Source organism: Saccostrea cucullata, unplaced genomic scaffold (assembly GCF_032062105.1).
Source record: "Saccostrea cucullata isolate Sc308-1 unplaced genomic scaffold, CSIRO_AGI_Scuc_v1 ctg625, whole genome shotgun sequence".
NCBI lineage: Eukaryota > Metazoa > Mollusca > Bivalvia > Ostreida > Ostreidae > Saccostrea > Saccostrea cuccullata.
In genome coordinates, this window is record NW_026922868.1 from 137,375 (window position 1) to 160,019 (window position 22,645).

Sequence of the window (22,645 nt, forward strand, 5' to 3'; positions counted from 1 at the left end):
AACGGATAGCAATAGGTCACCTGAGTTACTCAGGTGACCTAAAAATTAAACGTGAGAATCTTCCGCAATTTTAACCTCAAGGTGTTGGTCTCCAGCTTTTCTTTGTTTTGTACAAAAATTAAATGTTAAAAATAATTTTAGACTGCAATACAGTAATTAATTTCATGTGTTTTGTTCTTAGGGTTTTCCGAATACAGAGCATTTACGCTTACGAGCTCGAGTATGCCTGCCCTTGATTGAACATTATGTATGTATGAGAGGTGGAGCTAACATCCTAAGAATGAATCTAAAATTAGACTGGATGAATGACAATGACATGTATTAAAATATACGAGATATCTATTTTCCATCTTCCTATTTATTCTGTATTATGGCACAAGTACAGTATTTACAAAGGTTTAAAGCGTGTGAGCCCATCCATGTTAGTAAAGAATATTTAAAATCGATGGCTGACTATCTAACGTGTTTGAGTACAGTCTCCTAGTCGGCACAAAACATGCTACCAATAAGTCACGTGACAGAATTTAGTATTCACAAAATTACCTGGGGAAAGATATCACATGGTGAATTATAATATTCAACGTGTCACAGTCCTTGGTTACAATAGATAGAGCGAGTGTAAGGAGAAGCAGTTTTTTTCTCTTTTTAATCATGAGCGCATGTTTGTCTATTAATCTCCTTTTAACACAACATTTTTTGTGCAAATATACGACTACTGTTAATTGGAGAACAATAGACAAACATGCGCTGACTATGTATAAAGTCAGTAAAAAAAAGTGGGCGTTCTCATTATCGTACGGAGATTGAAGAAATTGTGGCGAACCCCGCCTTATAAAACAGATTTCTACATCGTAAATACATACTTTTATTTATTGTAGTTAGGTAAAGTTGTAGATTACATGTTGGTCATTTCTGCAATTGAAAGAAAAATGTCTGTTTTAAAAGTTTATTTGGACGCAATTTTTGCATATCATTAAGTGCAGTCATCCTTTGATGAGACTTTCACAGAATCTTTGTTAAATATTGCTATTCAAGATTTTAACTTGATTAAAGATTTTGTAACTTGCTTAAACATGCCATTTAGATTAGAAATTGCAGCTTTATTTGATATATCACAACTTGATTAATGATTCGGCTAGATTCAAAATTGCAACTTGACTAAAGATTGTAAATTGATTAGTTATGGCAGATTGATGAAGGAGTACAGCTTGATTAAATATGTATAGCTTGATAAACATGATAAATGCTTGTAGCTGGATTCAAGATAGAAGCTTGGTTAGAGATATAGCAGAAAGCTGCTTGATTAAAGATCTTCGCTTGAATAAAAATAGCAGCTTGATTACAATTTTGATGCTTGATTAAAGATTGAAGCATAATTCAAGCTTGTAACTCGATTAAAGATTAAGCTCAATTAAAAATCGGCAGCTTGATAAGAGATTGCATGTGGATTTAGGAATGCAACTGTAAATAAGAATTGCAGCTTGATTAAATGTAGAGGCCAGATTGCAACTAAAGTAAAAAATCGTAGCTAAATTAAAGATTGCAGGTAGATTGAATCTTGATAAAGGATTACAGCTTACTTTAGAATTGCAGATTGATAAATGACAGTTGCTTGGCTTTAATTAAAGACAGTAGATGTTACTAAAATAAAGCTTGCTGCTTCATTGTAGCTTGATTAAACATTGAAGCTAGATTAAAATTGCATCTACAGTAAAGATTGGTTAAAATTGCATCCTGATTGAATATTGCAGCTAGATTCAAGATTGAAGCATTTTTAATTTGCGACCTGATTAAAATTTGCGACTGAAACACAAGCTTAATTTAGGATTGCAGCTTAAGTTAAACTTGTAGCTTTGTAGCTTAGAGTTAAATTGAGTAAATATTGCAACTTGATATCGCAGCCAAATTTAAGATTTGGGAGTCGTTTATTTCCGGTTTTTGAAATTATATAGTCTGTCTATCTTGAGAAAACTTTTAGCTCATTTCTTAATTAGAAATGCCGTGAACAATCTTGAAAGTGATTCTATAATCAAGGTAAACTTCAATGCATGTACATGTATGCTTTTAATTCTAACCATTTTTGAGTGGAATTTGTCGAGTGTCTAGATACATAGCAGGTCCCAAAAATTGCTCAACCAAGCCTCTTTCTTTACTCCTCACTAAGATATTAACAGTTATGAAGAAGAAACTTCAACAGTACTGTTGAAAAAAAATTGTATTCGAGAAGTTGTAAATCAGATATGGATACTAAAAAGTTCCAAGGAATTTTTGGAACATTTGAAATCACACACTTTTACCAAAATCAACGACATAAAAAGTAAAACACTTAAGATTTTTTGACTTTATATACAACTTTTCCCCACGATTTTAAGTCTAGTAAGTTATTGACAAATAAGTTGATGAAGCAAGATAATCAACGTTCTCGTCAAAAGTCATCAATTCGTCGTACGTTCTATGGTCGATACAATGACCTTGTCAGCAAATGCAATTGAGTCAAATGCTGACTGACGTTTTTCATACTATAATTGTTTATCCATTATTTATACACTGATTTGACAACGTATCCCCCCTCTGAGCATGAAAAGGAGCACAAGGCGGTTGTGACTAGTCGGCAGTGGATGCTCACTCCTCCATGGCACCTGATCCCACCTATGTTGATTTTGTTGATTTGGAGGCCCGTATTTGCTCCGCTCCTATTTTGTAATATCAATGGACTTTTGAACTCGAATACTATACAATTATGGACTGTTTAGAAGGGAGACATCACCAGTTATCAGGTCTGAGTAGGGTTGTCACCCGAGGGCGCTTGCGCCCGAGGGTGACAACCCTACTCAGACCTGATAACTGGTGATGTCTCCCGTCTAAACAGTCCATAATAGTTTTATTATCCTGAAGAATCTAATTATCAATTAGAAAGAGTAGAAAATAGTAATCAAACCTTCATTTTGTGTCTCCGTCTCTGCTCTGATTCCATACTTTTAAAATATGTCAACAGACAACTCGATCTGACGTCATCGTTAGAATTTATTGTTTACCGATCCCGCATATTAGTAATACTATATTACATACGTATAATCATAAATAAGAGTTATCTCGCTTAAACCACTGTAATTTCATTCAAAGGGCGACAACGCAGTTGTAACCCTGCTTACTCATTTACGCTATTTCATTGTCATCTGGAGGGTGACAACAGTTGTCACCCTGCGCGTGAGGGAGACATCACGAATTGTCTCACCTCACGTGACATGCTTTAAACCAATCAGATTGACTGTATAATTCTGAAGGATAATAATGTTCGTTATCTCCCCACATATCTTCTTTATGCCACGTATAGAAAACGTTGACTCAGTGTTCTGGTTTACAAATAATATAGAGCAGGGGGAGGTGATGGTTAGGTGCGGACGGAGCTTAAATTCTGTCACCATTAACTTTCATTTTATATTTAAGCGATTTGGGGATAAAGCAATGCAGTAACACCTCCGTTCCAAGATACTTATAACCACTACCAATTCTTCGTCTATAGCAAAACAAATTTCATCATCTGAAAAATTGATTTACAGGGTTGTAGACCTTAGAGAGACTTTTGTAATCTATATACATATATATGTTAGAAATAAAAACGTATTTTAGGTGATGCTGTTTTATGTTTTTTGTTCAAAAGGGCAAAGACTTTTGTTTTTAATCAAATTCACTAGCTCCAAATAACAGTGTTACCAAATAGTTCGGAAACGTGCTGGTTCCACAAATTACTATGATGCATAATAATCATTACATAAAGTTCCAGGCGCGTAGCCAGGCGTACGTTTGTACGCACAAACGTCCACATCATTTTCAAAAAAAAAAAAGAAAAGAAAAGAAAAGAAAAGAAAAGAAAAGAAAAGAACGGAGAGGAAAGCGAGACAGGTATAATATTTTTAAGCGTACTCATAATTTTTGCAAAATATTAGTAAATTATAATTTCAGAAATTAAAAAAAATACTAAGAAACAATTTAGAATTAACGATAAAAAATGAAAATCAACAGAATCAGTTTTGGGGGAAATACGATATTATACACCAAACTAAAATCAAAAGATTTTCCCGGATTTTGGTTTACTATCGAATATTGCTGATTTTTTTTTTTCCAAGTGTAATTACATTCTTAAAGAGTTTCTCTATTGTAGATGTCACACAATAAAACCCCAGTCGGTTCTCTTAAAACAATCGATAACTTTATTTTATGCCAAAAAAAAATTAATTTCTATCAATGGAAATTAACTTCCAACCGCAGCGACCCCCCCCCCCCCCCCCCCATCCCCAATTTTAACCTAATATCGGATTCATGCGAGACTTCAAAATCATAATTCAGCTTTATATATGAACATCAAAAATCGAAAAATTGGAAAAATTCAATCTAACTTAAAAAAAAAAAATAATAATAAAGCCTGTTTAAGTATTGACATCCATAATACTACCTTAAAACCAGTAGTATATTTCGTGGTCTGTCTGAACTAATCAACTACTCTAACCAAGTATCGTATGTTGCCATACGTATTTTGTCGAGCTTCAAAAGTCTGAAATTGTTTTAGTGGGTTCGATTTTGGACAGATATTTTCTCATTTTTGAGTTACTGTCAGCATTTTGTACAAGGGAAGAACAAACCTTTAATTTGGCTGCGTAACAAACCGAAAAAGATCAGAAAAATGCTATCAGAAGGGTCAAACATGCACATCGAAAATTCACCAGCTTCCCCCAAACCCCTAGCCTATCCAGGCGTCCACATCAAATGTACCCTGGCTACGCCCCTGAGTTCTATTACATCCAAAATTCTATTACATCGAATGTTGACCGAGATTTTTCATACAAATTGTTAAGTCATTTTTTTCCACACTATGGAGAATTTTCTATTACCCGATCATGACAAGGATCACAAGGCAGGCGCGACCGGTCGGCAGGGAATGCTTATTCCTTCATGGCACCTGATTCCACCTCTGATGTTTTTGTAGGTGTCGATGTCGATGACAACGAAGGACAAAAGACATAGATCAGACAGTAGTTTTGACAGACAAACAAACAAATTCTATCACGTACTTCAAACTTTGTCTTCTCTGACTGGAGAAAGTAACAAATTTCGAGACAAGAGCGTCCTTTCTTCTGTATATCGGCAAAGAAAGGAAGCATTACCAGGAAGACGGACTTCATCAGAAGAGTCTATCTATTCATGATATCTGCCTCTGTAAGGACATCTAAATGTAAAGTTATATATACGGGGAGGACCAAAACTCGGCGGGGATCAATTCTTTTAATTCATCAATGTATGTCCGCCTCAGCTTCGTCTTTGTGCCTTTGACGTATTGGATCGTTAGACAATCACCAGCAATCTTATATTACAAAACCCTGACGTGTCCTATAAATACAGCAATGTAATGCATTAGACTTTATCTAAGAAGGGCGTAGGAATATTATTTCGGGATATTCTAAACAATATGCGATTAATAACTAACTTGATCGTCCTCCCAGCTACGTTCGCTCTACGATTAGTTACGTTGCTGATCTATTTTCATGCATTCTGTTTATAAATTAGAAGATTTCTAGGAATTACAATTCATGAATTCCATGTCTTGGCTATTTTGGCTAATGATGAATTATAAGGAGGACACACGCCTCAAATTTCAAAGCACTAATTAAGCATTTAGTATTTTTCCGTAATGTAACCAAGAGGACCATGCGCGTCTTAATACAAATCAGTTGAGGATTCACAATGTAATACTGATATTTTAAAGTAAAGGAGCAAAATAAACTGTTAGAGGAGCATAGGTCATATATGAGAAATGGGACAAACACGGATCAGAGCGGTGGTGCAACAACTCTGATGGTAATTTGTTTACTTGCTTTTGTCATTGATTTGTCTCTATATAGCCGCAGGAACGGATGCCCCCCCCCCCCCCCAATCAACCAACCAACTAATAATACTGTAGCAAATGTAGCTAGTTGATGTTTGTGCCCCATCAGTAAGCAAGCCTGGTGACTTTTTAATTCAACATTATGCTACTTTTTTGCTTGGTGCTGCTCCCCCCCGCCATTGAAAACGTTTTGTTTTGCTCCCCAAACTGAAAATGAATGTAAATATTGTTAATTTACAACTATTTCTGTAAACTATAACACACATATTTCAAAATTAATTTGAAGCCATTCAAATGTGTCAAGGCAGTGACCTGTGACTGGTAAACTTTTACATGTAAAGTGTTTATAAGTTTTCTGCTAAATGATCAGATTTAGTGCATTTTATTGTGTTATCAATTGATCATTGATATATACTACATGAACGACACAACTCTGTCCTAAAAATTGAACCTTTGACCCTGGGTTTGTGAAAATTTCAATTCTTATTCATCATGATCATGCACTAAGTTACATATGCAAGGGGGGGGGGGAGAATAAAATTTTTAATAAATTTAACTGCATGATCAATAGAGCCCATTCCTATCACAAGAAAACCTGACCCTGAGGCCATGAATTTCAAAATTAAGTAGTGGTACCCTTGCTTGTCATAACCATGCACTTAGTTTCTATTCTGAATTAAAATGGATACAAAAGTCTTTGTAAATGATTTATAGAGCCCCAACCTACAAAACTTTTGGATATCCAGGAGTAAAGATAGATTTCAGAAGATTGTACTACATGTATTTTGAGTTTTGGTCCCATTGCCAAATAAGAACAGAGTTTGTTTCACCAATATTTCCTGTGTATCTTAGAACATGAATATACTGATACATGTAATGTTTGACTAAAAAAAAATCAAAGGTCAAGGAAAAATCAAGGTCATTAGAAAAGTCAACTAAGAGAGTGGAATGGCATTAGACTATAAATTTTAAAACAAATGGAAAGCTTTTTTTATCTCAAGTATCTCTGAAATTAGACAAAAATACCCTGAACAGTTTATTTTAAACTTAGATAAAAGCAAAATGAGGAATTAAATACAGGACCAAAGTCCTTTGGAAAATCAGAAAATTAAGACAAAATTGAACAGACCTTTATCTACTCTGTAAGCCTATAGAAATGGTCTACTTAGCATCCTGACAATGAATGAGCCTTGTCACAAGGAATACACTTGTGAAATATGAAAGCCATAGCCCCACCCATTCAATAGTTATGGTCTAGCTTAAAGTTAACAAACAGAGAAACAGACAGCTAGACAAAGAGACTGACAAACACACAGATAGGACAAAAGCAATACAGTGGACCCTCATTTATCCGGACGCTTTGGTTCCCAGTCAATTTGTCCGGATATGTGAAGCATCCGGATATCTGAATCACCAGTTAAACAAGATAGAATAACATTTTAAAATTTCGTTCCGATGAAAAATCGTCCGGATACTGAAGCATCCGGATATCTGGCGTCCGGATATCTGAAGGTCCACTGTATACCCCCGGGATTTTTTCGATCCGGAGGCATAAAAATGAAATATATACATTTTAATAAATCATAAAACATACACATTTTAAAATATTTAATGTAAGCAAGATATTTTTTTTAATTTCATGTTCTGAAAAAAATGTAACAATTCTATACTGAATTGTTTTATTCTGTGTAGCAATACCTTCTAACATTCCTTACATTCCCCATGTTCTGACCCTGAACTTGAACTTTGCCTTCTTACTAAAAGCAGGTACCATTCATAGATAAGTGAATAAAATTCTGTAACCAATAGATAAATCTAAGAAGAACTTGGGCTTTATGATAGATTATCCAACAATGGAATCTAGTTGCAGAATATATAGATGAATTGCTACTATTTCTGATCAGAGTATTTTTAAAGTTAGTTTTCCCGACATGGAAAGTAAGTAACAATATCGTAGTTGCTTTTCTCTTTCTACATTCAAACAGGTAATATGATCATCCTTGAACAACACATCTTTTTTCACTACATATAATTTATTTAGTTTATGAATGAATTTGTATGAAAACATTGTTTGATATCCTACATATGAAATATGGACACAGTTCTATACAATGCATGTTGAGTCTCTTAATATTGCCATGGGGATTTGCTATCTTTCAGGGGGACTTAGGGTCTGTCAGGAGGAATCTTCATCCTCATCCTCTAGCTGTTCTAAGTATTCCCTCGCCTTGATTTTCCTTGGAATGATATCTGTATTAAAAGATAAATATAATCTCATCTTGGTTTTTATGATGAAATTTTGCAAAATAAAATTATCATTGTAAGAAAATATTAAGGTCTAGTATATTCAAGTTTGAACTCAATCCATCAGAAAGTTTTCATGAAGATAAGATGCCATTTACAACATGTACAATGAAAAAAGATTTTAAATTCTTAATATCTGATTATCTTAAAGAAAGGGGAATGGGGTTAATTGTGTATACTAGCAATTAACAATATCCTTATTATGCTGTGAACTGTGTCCTATCTTTCACAATTTTTAATACACAAATACTTACCCAAAATAAGGTCAGTTCAGTAAATCAAATTTCGAGTTCTTTACACATTTGTTTTAAAAGATGTACATTTCATTATTTTTAAACTCTACAGGACTCAAAATCAGTTAGATATATCTGTAAATTTGTTATATCAGATTTCATTTTAATCATAAAAATTTAAAATTAACCTGTTTTTAAATGCAAATCAAGAGTATAAAAAAAAGTTATTTTATCGAAGAGTTGTCTTTCCTTTCCCATTCATTTTATTCTTTCCATTATTTTCTGTATATATATTCCATATAGGTTCTGATGACGACTGTCTCTGGTCGAAACGAAACCGGTCAACCAAATAAATTTACATGTGCATTCTTACGAAGTGTTGGTGATCTGTTTGTTCTAATTAAGTTTACTACTTTTGATCCAGACCCTATTGAATACCACGTGGTATCCACTCGTAAGAATCTTCCGCAATTTTAACCTCAAGGTGTTGGTCTCCAGCTTTAATTTTGTTTTGTATTTTCTATATAAAGAAGGAACGTACATGAAATGATGTATTATGTATGTTTTACATGTAACAACTGTAAAAATGGCTAATTTTAAATTAAGTTTAGCAAAACAACCACTTCTTTTGTCAAATAAAATAACAATATTTTGACCTCTGTTTTTAAATTTACCTTGAAGAAACTGTAGTACATCATCTGAATTGACAACTTCTGCTAAATCTTTGTAACTAACATTCATCTTGTCCTGACTCTTCCCTCGAGACACATTTGTCAAATTTTTAACGAACATCTCCTGCATAAAAAAAAATCAATTATAAAAATAAATCTAAGCTGTACTATAATTCATTTCTATAGGAATTCATTGGGGAATGAATTATTTAAAGCAGACTATTGCTGGAACTCCTTGGTTTTGGAGGTTTGAATGAATATGTCAATGCAATGAAAAAAATTAAAAACTTAATTTTGGTTAGATTTACACCTTTAAAAGGCAAGAAACAAAAGTTTTCTAGAGATAGAGTTAAAAGGATGTCCAAAGCAAAAAGTTGAAACAGGCAGGGAATTCTTTTCAGTTGGTATTGATCGAAAGTCAACAGTCTAGTCGAACCCTCAAACGGGGGTAAACGGAAGTAGGAAATCCGTACCTTCAAACGGGGGTACGCGCATGCACAGACACTCAAAAAAGTGCCGTTTTCACGGAAAAACGTGTGGTCCACAAAATATGCTCGTGCAAAGTAATGGATTATTTCGTAGCTCTGTATGTACTCAAATTTGATAGATGAAAGATGTTTAAAGAGATTGTATTGCAAAAAAATATATGTTTATTGCAAAAATCGAGACTTTTTCTCTCCCAAAGTTAGCGTATTCTGTGCCTTGTCCTCCATGCTTGATACAACTAGATTTTTTATCCATAATTAAATAAAACGGATGAATAAACAAACAATGTTTTGTTTAAAGTTAAACTACATATAATTCCGTTCCCCGGTATTACAAGTTTTGTGTAATGAACATGTTATTAATTATTTTTCGACACTTTCTTCTGTGCCCGTCAGAATTTCCTCTGTCCTGTAAACAAACTTTTGTGCTTCAGAAATGAGGGTAAATAAAAACGAAAAGTAATTTATTATTTTTTTTAAATTGAAAACAAAGGTGTAGACGAATCATTTTTGCATGTTTGTGATTTTTAAAAAATATATATATTTTTTAAATCAGAAGAGTTATCGTTCTTGACTTTCGCGTGTTGCATTAAGGGAAGGAAACCCTCATTTGGGGGTATACCCCTGTTTGAGGGTTCGACTAGACTGGTCAAGGCAAGACCCAAGTATCGTGGCCGAAACAAGTGCATGTGCAAGGCTGAGCATAGGCACTCTCCATCTTAATTGTTAAAAAAATATATCTCTACTATACTATAAACATAGTATAGTAGAGATATATTTTTTTAACAATTAAGATGGGGAGTGCCTATGAGGCTGAGGTCTAAATGCTGATATACTTAGTCGATGGCTTTCAAAAATAATGTTACCGTTGCTTTTCCAGTCAGAAACAAAGCTTCGTGACTAATGCTTCCGACATCTGGCGAACTTTTCATAATTGTTCGTATTCTTGACATGGGAAGAAGACATTGTCCGTCCTTGTCAGTTTGTTTTTCCGCCATTTTAAACGAGAAGTGCACCCAGCTACATAATTTTAAAATTCCTTTAATACAACAAATTTTATTCCGGAATACGCTTAGTTGTACATGGGAAGTTAAAATCAATTTATGTCAACTTAACCTTGCAGAAAAAGTGACAAGTATTTTATATCATTAATATTTCAGAACAGGTAGAAGCCAAGTCTAATTCCTGCCCGTCTGTAATATGTTGACGGTGCGACCGTTAGAGCGAGCGCAAACTCTATTGTTTTAATTTAGATCAGATCGTCAAACCGCACGTGACAAGTTACTCTTGACGTCACATGACGTCGTATGTAAGTTGCAAATACCAAGAAAAAAACCTGAACAGTGCTGAAATTTAATGAAGAACGTTTCGTTTACTATTCATCTTCAATATGCATCCATTAAATCAAGTCGAGTAAACTTTTTGTTGAATATTTGCCGTTATTCTCGCGAGAACGCAACTTTGCTAAGTGATGCATTGCAAAATAACTGCGTCAAAAAATTCTATCGAATGAATGTGCAGTAGTCCGAATTTTCTCTTCGCCCAGGCGTTGTCGTTAGAGCTCGCAGTTACGAGCGTCGCTTCGCGACGCTCGCTGCGCTCGCTAATATGTTGACGGTGCGACCGTTAGAGCGAGCGCAAACTCTTCCATTGTTTTAATTAAGATCGGGCTCGTCAAACCGCACGTGACATTTGGTGCGTCTAGACTCTGACGTCACATGACGTCGTGTGTAAGTTACAAATACCAAGAAAAAAACTGAACAGTGCTAAAAGTTAATGAAAAAAGTTACGTTTACAATTTATCTTCAATATGCATCCATTTTATCAAGGCGAGTAAACTTTTTGTTGAACATTTGCCGTCATTCTCGCGAGAACGCAACTTTGCTAAGTGATGCATTGTGGGTCAAAATAACTGCAGCAAAAAATTCTAAAGAATGAATGTGCAGTAGTTCGAATTTTCTCTTCGCCCAGGCGTTGTCGTTAGAGCTCGCAGTTACGAGCGTCGCTTCGCGACGCTCGCTGCGCTCGCTATTAAGAGGAAAGTCCCCGAAAACTTTTATTTTGAGAACAGCGATTTTAAAAACTGAAGCAGCATTATTTATAAAATAAAACCATCAATGCATTAATATGTTCTACGGCGCGACCGTTGGGGCGAGCGCAGTTATTTACTATCAAAAACATTTACACAGCTTTAACTTGCACTGCTTAACCTAAGTTCATTAAAAAAAGAAAAGAATAAAAAGAAATCACTTTTTAGGCATCGGGATCGAGATTCCGAACTTTTCGGAAATTTCCGACAAAATCGGAAATACCCGAGCCGTGTAAGTGACGAAAGTATGACGTCAAATAAAAAGTCCTGTTGACTTAGAACGCACACGATAGTTTTGTGGCATGGAGATTGCATTAAATCGTTGTTTGTATTTTTTATGTTTTTTCTAGTAGTTGTTGCTATGATTTAGCCACCATGTTGCTATGCACCGCAAAGGATTATTGGGAGTTTAGAATTTTTTCACGCGGTGAGATAAAAATTTCTTGGAACAATTGCAGAAAAAGTTCCTCCGTTCGTTCACGTTAGTCTATTGAGCTCGCTACGCGAGCGGCGCTTCGCGCCGCCTCGCTGCGCTCGCTATAACCAGTTGAGTGTAAAGTCTTGAGAATGTATAATGAAAAAAGATGTAAATATCGGGCAGTGGTACATGTAGGACTTAAAAAAAAAAACACGGCAAAACGAATCTATGAAGTTTTATATTTCGAAGAGTTGGGATCAGGTTCCTATAATGAGTAAGAATCCCCTTTCGACAGGCGCTATACCCGTGAGACCTATTTATCTATATCAGGTCTATTTTAGGTAGACAGAATAACCTGTAGTCAAATCTAGTATATAAAAGACCTACGGCAGTTGGAATGCAACAAAGCAGCCAAAACAACCCGATGATAGGATATTAGGATATATTGAGTCTTCGTTAATGGAAATGCTAACTAGTAATAGATATTTAACGCCGTCGATATATCAGAATGTCGATGTGGAGGCTACGACTAGTGTTTTCCTTTACTCATGTTCGTAGAAATTTGAATAAATTTTGCTTCCTTGCCCCCCTCCCTCCCTCCCCCTCCCAAACACACACACAAATCAGTGGCCCTTTTTATAAAATGATCTTAAATTTAAGATAAAAAAATTCCCATTCTCCACAGAGCCTCTATGTTGTAGTAGATCACCAATATCAAAACTCCTACTTCTCCATTGTTTAGACAACATTGTAAACATAGCATCTTAGAAAAGAATCGAATATACGATTGTTTAGCAAAAATATTTACGATATTGAGAAATTACTATATGAGAAAAAATGTTATCACCTAGTGACCTTTGAGTAATAACTATATATAAGAAGTGCATTAAAGTTGTAAAGGGGGAAATGATGCAGTTGAAACCACGCACGAAGCCGTAATCCCATCAACAGACAACACAGAACTACTGCGAGGGACGATAACAATCGAGCGAGCGGATTTCCTTCTATAAAGTGTGATTCATGTAGTAAACATCACAGTGTTAGTTTAAAAACGGATGTCAAATTAAATCCCCACCACTTTGCATGTATTCAAAAGATGTATCTGGAAAGAGAAGAAGAGCAATTTGGATATTTTTAACATTCTTGGGGGAAATTTTGTTAAAGCAAAAATCCATATATTGACATTGAATTAAGAAGAAAATAATGGATAACTTCACAACAACTTTTGAATCAACTACATCGCCGAGCGATACGAACACAACTATCCGTATTTCAAATGGAACTATTGAACTTCCCATTGGCGGCAAGAGTGTGATTGACGACTATTTCATCCGTGAATTCCGCAATGGATGCCTTGGATTTTACCAAACACAACTCTGGGCTTGTTTCGGTGGCTCTACCTTTGCCTTTGCTTTGGCAGCAGTCGTCATTGCTTGTGTTGGAATGGTAGGGAATTTCATTGCCTTTGTGAAGATTGTTTCCGACAAGAAGCTACATTCGGATATCTTCGTCGCTCTAGCTTGTGTCATTGTTTCGGACTCTGTTGCCTTGGTTTCCTTTTTCGTCACTGGATACATAACTGAAGTCATTGTTGTGTTCGATATCGTGTTAGCTGTTAACTTTGTTTTCATCATATGTACAACCACATGGTCAAGCCTCAATGCCACACTACTCACAGTTGTTCGTTATCACCTTCAAAAAGAAGCAAACTCGAAAAGCATGAAGTGCAAAATTATCACTTCCAACGCGATATTTTTCACCATAGGATTAGCTCTTGGTGTAGCTTTTGTGACGCCTTTGTTCATAAATATCAATTCGAACAATTACACAAGCACAGGAGAGTACCAACAACTTGTCATAAAGTTCTCCACAGCGCACCTATATCTAAGACTAGTTCTGACGTCACTTCCCATTATTCCAAGCTTCATGCTTCACTTTATGCGTCTAAAAATCAGAAATAATTTTTATTATGTCAAGAAAAGCCTGGTGGTTATCATAACTATTATGTTGACTATAATTAATCTGGCATGCTTTCAGGAAGTTGTCCTTATTTCTGTACATCTTATCTGGGGTTCCGACTTACCTGACTGGTTGAAACAGCTCACAACATCATCTGAGTTTAGAATATTCCGGATCAATCCTTTGCCATGGATAATCAATTTTAGCATCAAGCCATTGCTTTTATTTCTTATCACGCCTCCAATGAAAACTCTCTGGAGCAAACTTTGCTGTTGTTATTTCTAATCTCTAGTGTGATATCTGAGATGTAATTATTACATAAAAACAATTAACATTAAAGGCAAAAACAAGCCAGAATAAGTTTTTTGTTATTGTTATTAATATTGTAACATTTCTTCGATCGAAGATCAGGTCTTCAAATGGAATTCCAATGGGTACCAATTGCGCCCCGTTTTAGGAGATCTATTTTCGTATTAATATATGTATGAAGCAGAATTTATTATAAAACTTCCACAAGAAAGAAACTAACTATGTATCGTTTTCAGATATGTTAAGAAATTCAAAAATGTAATAGTTAAAAGATTGCAATCGATCTGGTCGATAAAATTCTGTAGGGACACTAAAATGTTGATGCTGTAAGTCATGTAAATTCGTAAAATGCCGATTTACAATTACATACCCGGTACATTGCTAATTCATTAATATGTTTCATCATCAAAACATTTACAAAGTTCTGCCAAGGAAAAGAAATAGTGCCCTATTTCCTTTCAAATGCTTAGGAGAAAACACGTGTTTAATGTTCTGTTTATCTACTAGTATTTAAAAATAAATATTTTTTTTACCAAAGGGAAGATTTGATAAATTGAGGAGATGGAGACGAAAATGGGTGCACTTTTTATAGCTTAAAAGGAAGATCAATGATAAAATGTGCAATCAGAGAGAGTTTCCGTCCTTTTATGGCAAAGACAAACTTAGGCTTTAAAGTTTAAACATGTCTATGGCACGCCAAATTCACAAAAATGGGATAAACCTAGTTTCACATTTGATAAACTAGGTTTATCAACTGTAAACTATAGTTTACAAACCGTAAACTATAGTTAACGATTCGTTAAGTATAGTTTTCATCTGTAAAACTATATTTAATGGTTGTTTACTATAGTTTACGAATGATAATCTAAGTTTATCTGTCTGTAATAAGCGTTAACAATAGATTTTGTTGATAAACATAGATTCACATTTGTAAACTATAGTTTACAATCGTAAACTATAGTTAAGAGTTGTTAATCTTAGTTTCACAAATCGTGAAACTATGTTTATCAGATCGTTAACTATAGTTAACGGTTTGTAAACTATAGTTTACAAATCGTGAAACTGTATTTATCAGATAATCTATGTTTTGCAATCGCAAATGATTGTTTTCAGTGTTAAGTATAGTTTACGGTTGTGAAACATAGATTATCGCGTTAACTATGGTTTACGGATGTAAAATATAGATTAACGTTGTTAATTATAGTTTACAGTCCGTAAACTATAGTTTACAACCGATAAACCTAGTTTATCGACTGTGAAACTATGTTTAGCTCAAGTTTGTGAATTTGGCGTGCCATACATGTCTTATAGTTTTTTTTACGTAAGAGGGCTAGTAATACATGACTGTACAATCACCCAAAGGAAGCACTAAAAAGGGTTAATGTACTATGACACTGCTGAACGTATTTTCGGGAAGGTCCGAATATAAGTGTCCAAAGGTAATTTTTCTGAACTTGACAATGCTCCCAGAAATACTAGTAATCAGAGAGGAATGGGTAATCATAAAGAAAGATCGAAGATTTACAAATCTAATAGCTATCTTCTTGAGACTTCTTAGTTACTAAATCCCAGTCTTTGTAAAATCTTTTTATTATAACATCGTAAGGAAGAAACAACACAGAAAGTGTTATAATCATAAGTTTCTTTTGGTCTTTTGGACATCTGCAGATATATTCTGGTCATGGATACAAAGTACAGGTATACGTACCTTCGTATACTTGTTCCAGATGCAGAGTTTTTCCTGCTTACAAACTTGTATAAATAAAGTCGATCACATTTACTCCACTTCCAATCAAAGGCAATTAGAACACTTGCTTTTCTAAATATTTGTTTAAAAAATGGCAGATTGAATTGTTAAGGATACACATTCAATCTTTTTAAGGTTATGTTTGCTTTTACATTATTTTATTTTGCAGTAAAAGCTATTCGTATTTTATTGGGAATTTGTAAATACGAAAACATTTCAGTGTAGATGTAAAGCAAACAAAGCGTACAATGGTCTGCTTATCACATTTAATGAAAAATAGTTATTATTTTAATGACAAGTCATCTGCTTCACGTCTTATGAAAAATGAGAAAAAATATATTTAAGGTAGGTTAAATTATCTTATTTTAAAAGTACAAGTTACAAGTTCTATATTGTAATCTAGGTCATCAGTTAGTCCCAATACATATTACAATGTATATTTCAGGTCTTGGTCATCTTGATGATAGTTATGCTTGATCAGATGGATTTCAGAGGTAAGATTTATTCTTTATTTATGCAAGTAATATTAGATTTAAAAGTGTCTTCCTCCCGAAGAATATCCTTTTTATCGACCATTTGTAATTTCTCAATGAATGCTATTGTCATTTCCTGATACAGATATATTGAGCTTGTATACTTTCGTGTTGTTTGCTCTGCAAAAAAAAGTTTAATGAACTGATTCCTTAAGAAATAAAATTTTAAAATTTACAGTAACTTTACGTTTCAATTTAATCATAAACTTTACTTATTCTTTTTTAAAATAAGGCCCCAAAGAAGCATGTACCTTTAACTACAGTACAACCGAGCTTTCCTGGACTTATTACCGTCTTTACGATACATTGGAACCTGTTCTTTTCTCCTACTGTCTACGCCGGTGTAAAGATGCCGACAGGTGTACAGTGTTTACATACAAGAACCTTACATCTCGTTGTAAACTTTTTGACGTGAGCTCTTACATGATTCAGTGGCATTATACAAATTCAGATAGTTGTTCATATTGTCTATCCGGATGGAAAAGTTGTCCAATGGAACCGGAAGAACATATGCCGGAAGGTAATTTTCCAAACACTACTCTTCAAATAAAAGTATTTATTCTAAAAATAGTTTTACTCAAGTATTAATGAAATAAAAAAAAATTTGTAATTGAGACTGGTGCTCTTTTAGCTTCCACTTCTGTTATTGCCCCGACAACCACAGAGACAAGAGAACCCCTGTGTAAATGCTTGTGCAAAGAGAGTAACGCCAGCATCGATGAGATTTTGAACGAACGCCTGTCTAAACTATCTCTAAACAAGACAGAACTATCATCAACAAAACGAAAATTGTCCTGTGCTGAAAACCCGCGACCGTCTGCTAAAGATGTCGGCTACTTCGGAGTCTGCGGATTGATGTTAGTTGTAGGGATTATAGTAATCTTTGATTTCTTAAAAATATTAAGTTATTGCGCCTCATTGAGGTGTCACTTTTAGTATGATAAGTATAGGGTTTATATTATCTGTAGGTATATACTGCCAGTATTCATTATCTCCCTTGCCTTCGATGTTTCATGCTCTTTTTGTTTTGTTTCCTTTCTTTTTTATGTTCCCCAAACGAAGTTTGAAATTTTAAACATAATTAAACACTATAAAGATCTAGAGCATGATATATAAGAATTATCCTGAAAGCATACGCATGCACGTATGCTGCAATCTGATTTGCTGAAACTTTATATGTCTATAACTTTCTAAGTTCTCAACAAAAGGGGATGAAATTCTGCATAAATTATGAATAGGTATAATGGATTCCTACATTATGCTACTATCATATTTGAATGCAAGGACATGCTTGTATGCACGCGGGTGCGCGAAATCCGCAAAATGACCAATATATTTGAAAAACGGTAACATTTATATTCTAATGATTTTTTATTGATTCTCACGATATAAAGTTATGTTAATGGTTTAGACAACATGTCATGTTCATCTTCCATGTGAATGCACGTGCGTGCGCATGCAATGCGTTAAATGACATATAGTCGATATCATTGTATCTTTTATAATTCTTTTATTTGAAATTGGTATAATTTTATCTGGTATCATATAGTTTATGATTAATCTAATCTTTTATCTCAAATTAAGATATCGTTTATGTAAGAACTTTTCCAGCTAAACCATGGCATTTTGCATTGTTTAGAAATTATGTTGTTCTCTTTTTCTGTCCTGTGCATGAATAATAAACTGAAAAACCTTGATGATAGAATAAAATGTGAAATATTTGAGCTTGAGTATATTTATTTGCCAGTAATAGTTATGAATCCAAGATTTAAATTTACTAAAATAATTCGATATATTGTATTGATTATATGTATTGAAATCGATAACTGTTTATGAATAATATATATTAACTCTAATTAATTTAAACCATAAAACACATCTGCAGATTACGCGGATTAATCGTTCTAATGACAACAGAAACAATGCACAACACCTGTTTACACAAACAAGCTGGAAAGACAGGGCTTAGCAAAAATTTTATAGCACAAGTTTTTTGTTCTTTGGAAACAACCTTAAATCTTGCATAACAGTGAATGCTTCCCACTCCATGGGACCTGATCCCACATTAGTGTTCCAAGGAGTCAATACTAGTATACGCCCGAGACCGTATGTTGGGAGCTGAGCTTTAAACATTTCATTAAATATATCCCCACATGCTTAAATCATGTTAGGTTATCATTGTATCATCAACTGATTTGATAGTAGCTCACCTCATTTTATATTTAAGAGATAAATAACAAATGGGAATTGAAGCGGGTCGATCACTTGATATAATCCTGTGAAGACTGGTGAATTTGATCTCGTGATCAATTCGTATTTATATCCCGATAGATGTTTAAAAAATGATACCTTATTTCTGAAATAAATTGTTTGTAGGTAGAGCATCTATTGCGCATCGAATCAAGTAAGAGACAAAAACTCCAAATGCAAGAGAAAATAGTATGTTACTTCAAAAGTAAGGGAAGTTGCCAATTGGAAAATTAAAGTCTATTCTATAGGCTTATAATACGTCTTTTGAAATATTTTGTGCGAAATAAATTATATGGAGATATCGAACAGTTTTTAAACTCAAAAGTCCATTCAGACAACACAGATCAGGAGAGGAGCACGTCTAACATCATTGTTTTCGCTGTATATGTCGCTTACTGATATCAGAATAGTTTATCATTTACACAGTTATATGTTTATGGATTGATTGACTACAGTTTGGAGCCAAAGCAGGAGTGTTTGTGACTGTGTGATTCACTTACAAACGTAAAATTATTTCTTGTTTTTCCAATTACCTATTTTTCAAAGAAAATTTATTTTATAGATTTAAAAGGGAGATTATTGAACCGGTGTTGCCTACTTTTTATTTAATATTAAAAAATAAACACACTTTTTTATTCTTATTCTTTCGCATTTCAGAAATATTTGCCAGAGTAATAATTTTTTCCCTAAATATAATTCATATTTACTTCGATTTTTAATTTTTTAATAATATATATAATTACTCTTTCTATTTTATTTTCTTGTATCTTGATAAAACATATTAATCATTTAAAAAAGAATACACACAACACTTCATTATATTTTCTAATATCATTTAAATATGCATTACTCAAAAAATAATTCTCATATAAATTTCATATTTTTGATTACGTGAACTGTGAGCAATTAAGCATAGGGTCATTACGACTTTATAACGTCTGTGTATTTTTTGATGATGATTTTTGGCTTTGATTCCTAATGTGAAACCTCAGGAAAATCGTCTATTTTCAATCTGAAAAGCAAATATCGGATTTTGTTAAATTCACAACTTGATTTTTTCTTTCTGCAAAATTAAAATTATTTGATTTATTTATACCTGTACAATTTTTTGAATAATGCAAAAAGAGATTTCTTGATCAAAACAAAGTCTTTTTTTATTTTATTTTACTTCAAAAATTGAACTTGTCTAAATCAGTAGATCAAAAGGTGCACATTCACATTCACATGTAAAGGAGATGATTTTATCAACGCATTGACCATGAGAGCATGGAGAACTAAGGCACTCGTTTACATCTGAAACCCGATGCACCAAAACATTAAATACGTACAACAAATAATTACAAGTGATAAGTAAAAGTATTCGAAAAGTGTTATGTCTGAAGAGAAAATAATATAATAAATTTCATTTATTTCTAACTTTCTATCTAAAAGAGCTTAAAATTCCAAAGACATTATTTAAATATATTTCTCCTAAAATCAGCTGAAAATAATTTTGAACAATTCTGATAATGATTCACGACAAATGGTACCTACACTGAAATTAATTGAAAAATACCCCCCCCCCCCCCCCCCAAAAAAAAAAAAAAAAAAAAAAAAAAAGGAAAAGAAAAAAAGGGAAAAAAAAGGAAACGTACTTAAATTGCATGAGAAAAAAAATACAGCAGTACATGTATATACCATTTTCACAATTTGAACATACATGTATTAAAATAATTAGTGAAAAAACCATTTCAGCTCGGCAATGAAATTGAAGAGCTTGCATGGTCAATGATATTGATTAAGCGGTTCAAATAGTGATACCTATCTCACAATTTATTCCTTTATAACCCTGTTGACAAACGCAACTATAGTTGTTGACTTGATCGATGCAAGAACCGTGTAGACATGGGGAGTCTGAACACTCGTCAATATCTGAAAAAGACCAGATTTATACAATATCCATGATGACAGGTGAACTTTAGCATTCATTTGCCTCTTAAGATAAATCAATATAATAAAATGGCATAGAAAATTTCACTGAATTTGGGGAAATATTCTTAGCTTTTATAATAAGATAATGAACTAATATCCCCAAGATAATTTGCAGATAGGAAAGCACTGAAACAGAAATAATTTCTTCATATTTTATTCCCATCATTACAAGGAACACGAAGCGTATCTGACCCGTCGGAGGGGATGCTCTGCCTGATCCAAACACTGATTTTTAAAGGTTCGTGTTTGCTCTGCTCCTGACTTGTGTTGTCTCAATGGACGTCTGTGCTTGACTACTCTTTGTTTTCTAATCTCACTGTGGGACGTGGAGACTGGTCCTTCGGGAGAGACTGACATATGACTCACATCGGTATAAACCGAGGTCCCGGGTCGCAGGTGCTGGGACGAAAAGATCCATCACTGCTCAATGGCCGTACATATAAGTGCCGAGTATGGGACAAAATTTGCAGCTCAACTCCAACAAGGGGTGGGGTCTCCATATGAGTGAAAAATTCTCGAGAGGGACATTAAACACCATACAATCAATCAATCAATCAATCATACTCAAGGACTCTATAAACGCTGATGAGAAATGTTTTTGAAGGCGAATATTTTTTTAAAAAACTAATTCATTTTTAATTTCAGAAAAAAATATTTTCAAAGATAATTTCATAGTGAAAAAATCTCTTTTAAATGCTTAGATGGGAAAATACAAGTAAACAAAGTTTTTTACTACTCTATTTTATGTCAAATGCTAGGTCAGTTAAACTAAAAGAAAGAATCCAAATCCCGAAATTAAAGAAGAGGTACTGGGATCACCGCGCTCACTGATACCCCACCTTCCACTTCGTCCATGTTTGCTCTGGGTGACCCGAATTAAGTGTCAGATCAAAAAGTATAATAGTACATGTATCATAAAATTTAATTCAGTGGTATAGGAGAAGTTGCGGATAAGAGATTGGTACCCTGCAATATTATGGAGAGAATGGTAGCGTCCATGTTTGGCTATGGGGAACCGGAAATATGTGTCCGATAAAAAAGTAAAATAAAAGATGCACAATGGTATTATGTATCAAATTTTTTTTAAAAGTCTCATTAAATTTCATTCAGTGGTACAAGAGGAGCTGTGGATAAGAGATGAGAAACCCAATAGCGTAACTTATACGTATGATGGACATACGAAGGTACAGACGAACGGACAGACGGACATCCTTATTACTATACATACACTCTCACTTTTCAAGCGGAGAGTATAATGAAGCGAAATTCTGAATCAAAATCAATTATTCCATTCTGTCCTTCGGAAGCTTAATGATATGAACTTTTTTTTATTTCCACCCTATCGATCCTCAGACACCACGTGATAATTAAAGGGTATATAAGTAGAGGCAGAGTTCTTAGTCAGTTCGTGTTTGAAGTCGAAAGGTTTCAACTAGTTAGCGAAGGTGAGGAATAAAATCTTGCTTAACAAGTATTATGTGCCTTTATAAGGTTTTGGAGAAGTTGTGTTCTATTGCAAGTAAATAAATACTATTTAACTTAGTCTTTTCTTTTTTATTTAGATTTAAGAGCAGATACGTTTGTATGCATAGCTTTTTAAGAACGTTTGTATGCATAGCTAGCTCCTCCCAAAATTATAACCATTTCCCACCTTGCACTTGTTGGCGTTCCAGGACAGAATTGGATACTATAAATAATTTCAAACTAAAATCCTCGATTAAAAGGTTTAATGATTTTTTAATTTATTCCTTTATTGCCTGGGAAGAGCTCCAGAATCTTTGAAATAAACGTTACA

General features: G+C 33.9%; 2 protein-coding genes across 2 annotated transcripts; one reads left to right on the forward strand and one right to left on the reverse strand.

Annotated features, from left to right (window-relative positions):
* Positions 1 to 5,715: 5,715 nt before the first annotated feature.
* On the forward strand, positions 5,716 to 17,565 carry LOC134262638 (uncharacterized). The gene is made up of 4 exons (XM_062745013.1): positions 5,716 to 5,853; positions 16,542 to 16,590; positions 16,862 to 17,149; positions 17,261 to 17,565. The coding sequence occupies exons 1-4, from the start codon at positions 5,803 to 5,805 to the stop codon at positions 17,563 to 17,565; spliced, it is 693 nt and encodes a 230-aa protein (XP_062600997.1). The 5' UTR covers positions 5,716 to 5,802.
* On the reverse strand, positions 7,477 to 10,588 carry LOC134262636 (chromatin accessibility complex protein 1-like). The gene is made up of 3 exons (XM_062745011.1): positions 10,441 to 10,588; positions 9,093 to 9,213; positions 7,477 to 8,131 (listed from the first exon to the last, which is right to left on the reverse strand). Exons 1-3 carry the CDS (start codon positions 10,570 to 10,572, stop codon positions 8,058 to 8,060), a joined length of 327 nt encoding a protein of 108 aa, XP_062600995.1. The 5' UTR covers positions 10,573 to 10,588; the 3' UTR covers positions 7,477 to 8,057.
* Positions 17,566 to 22,645: the final 5,080 nt, after the last annotated feature.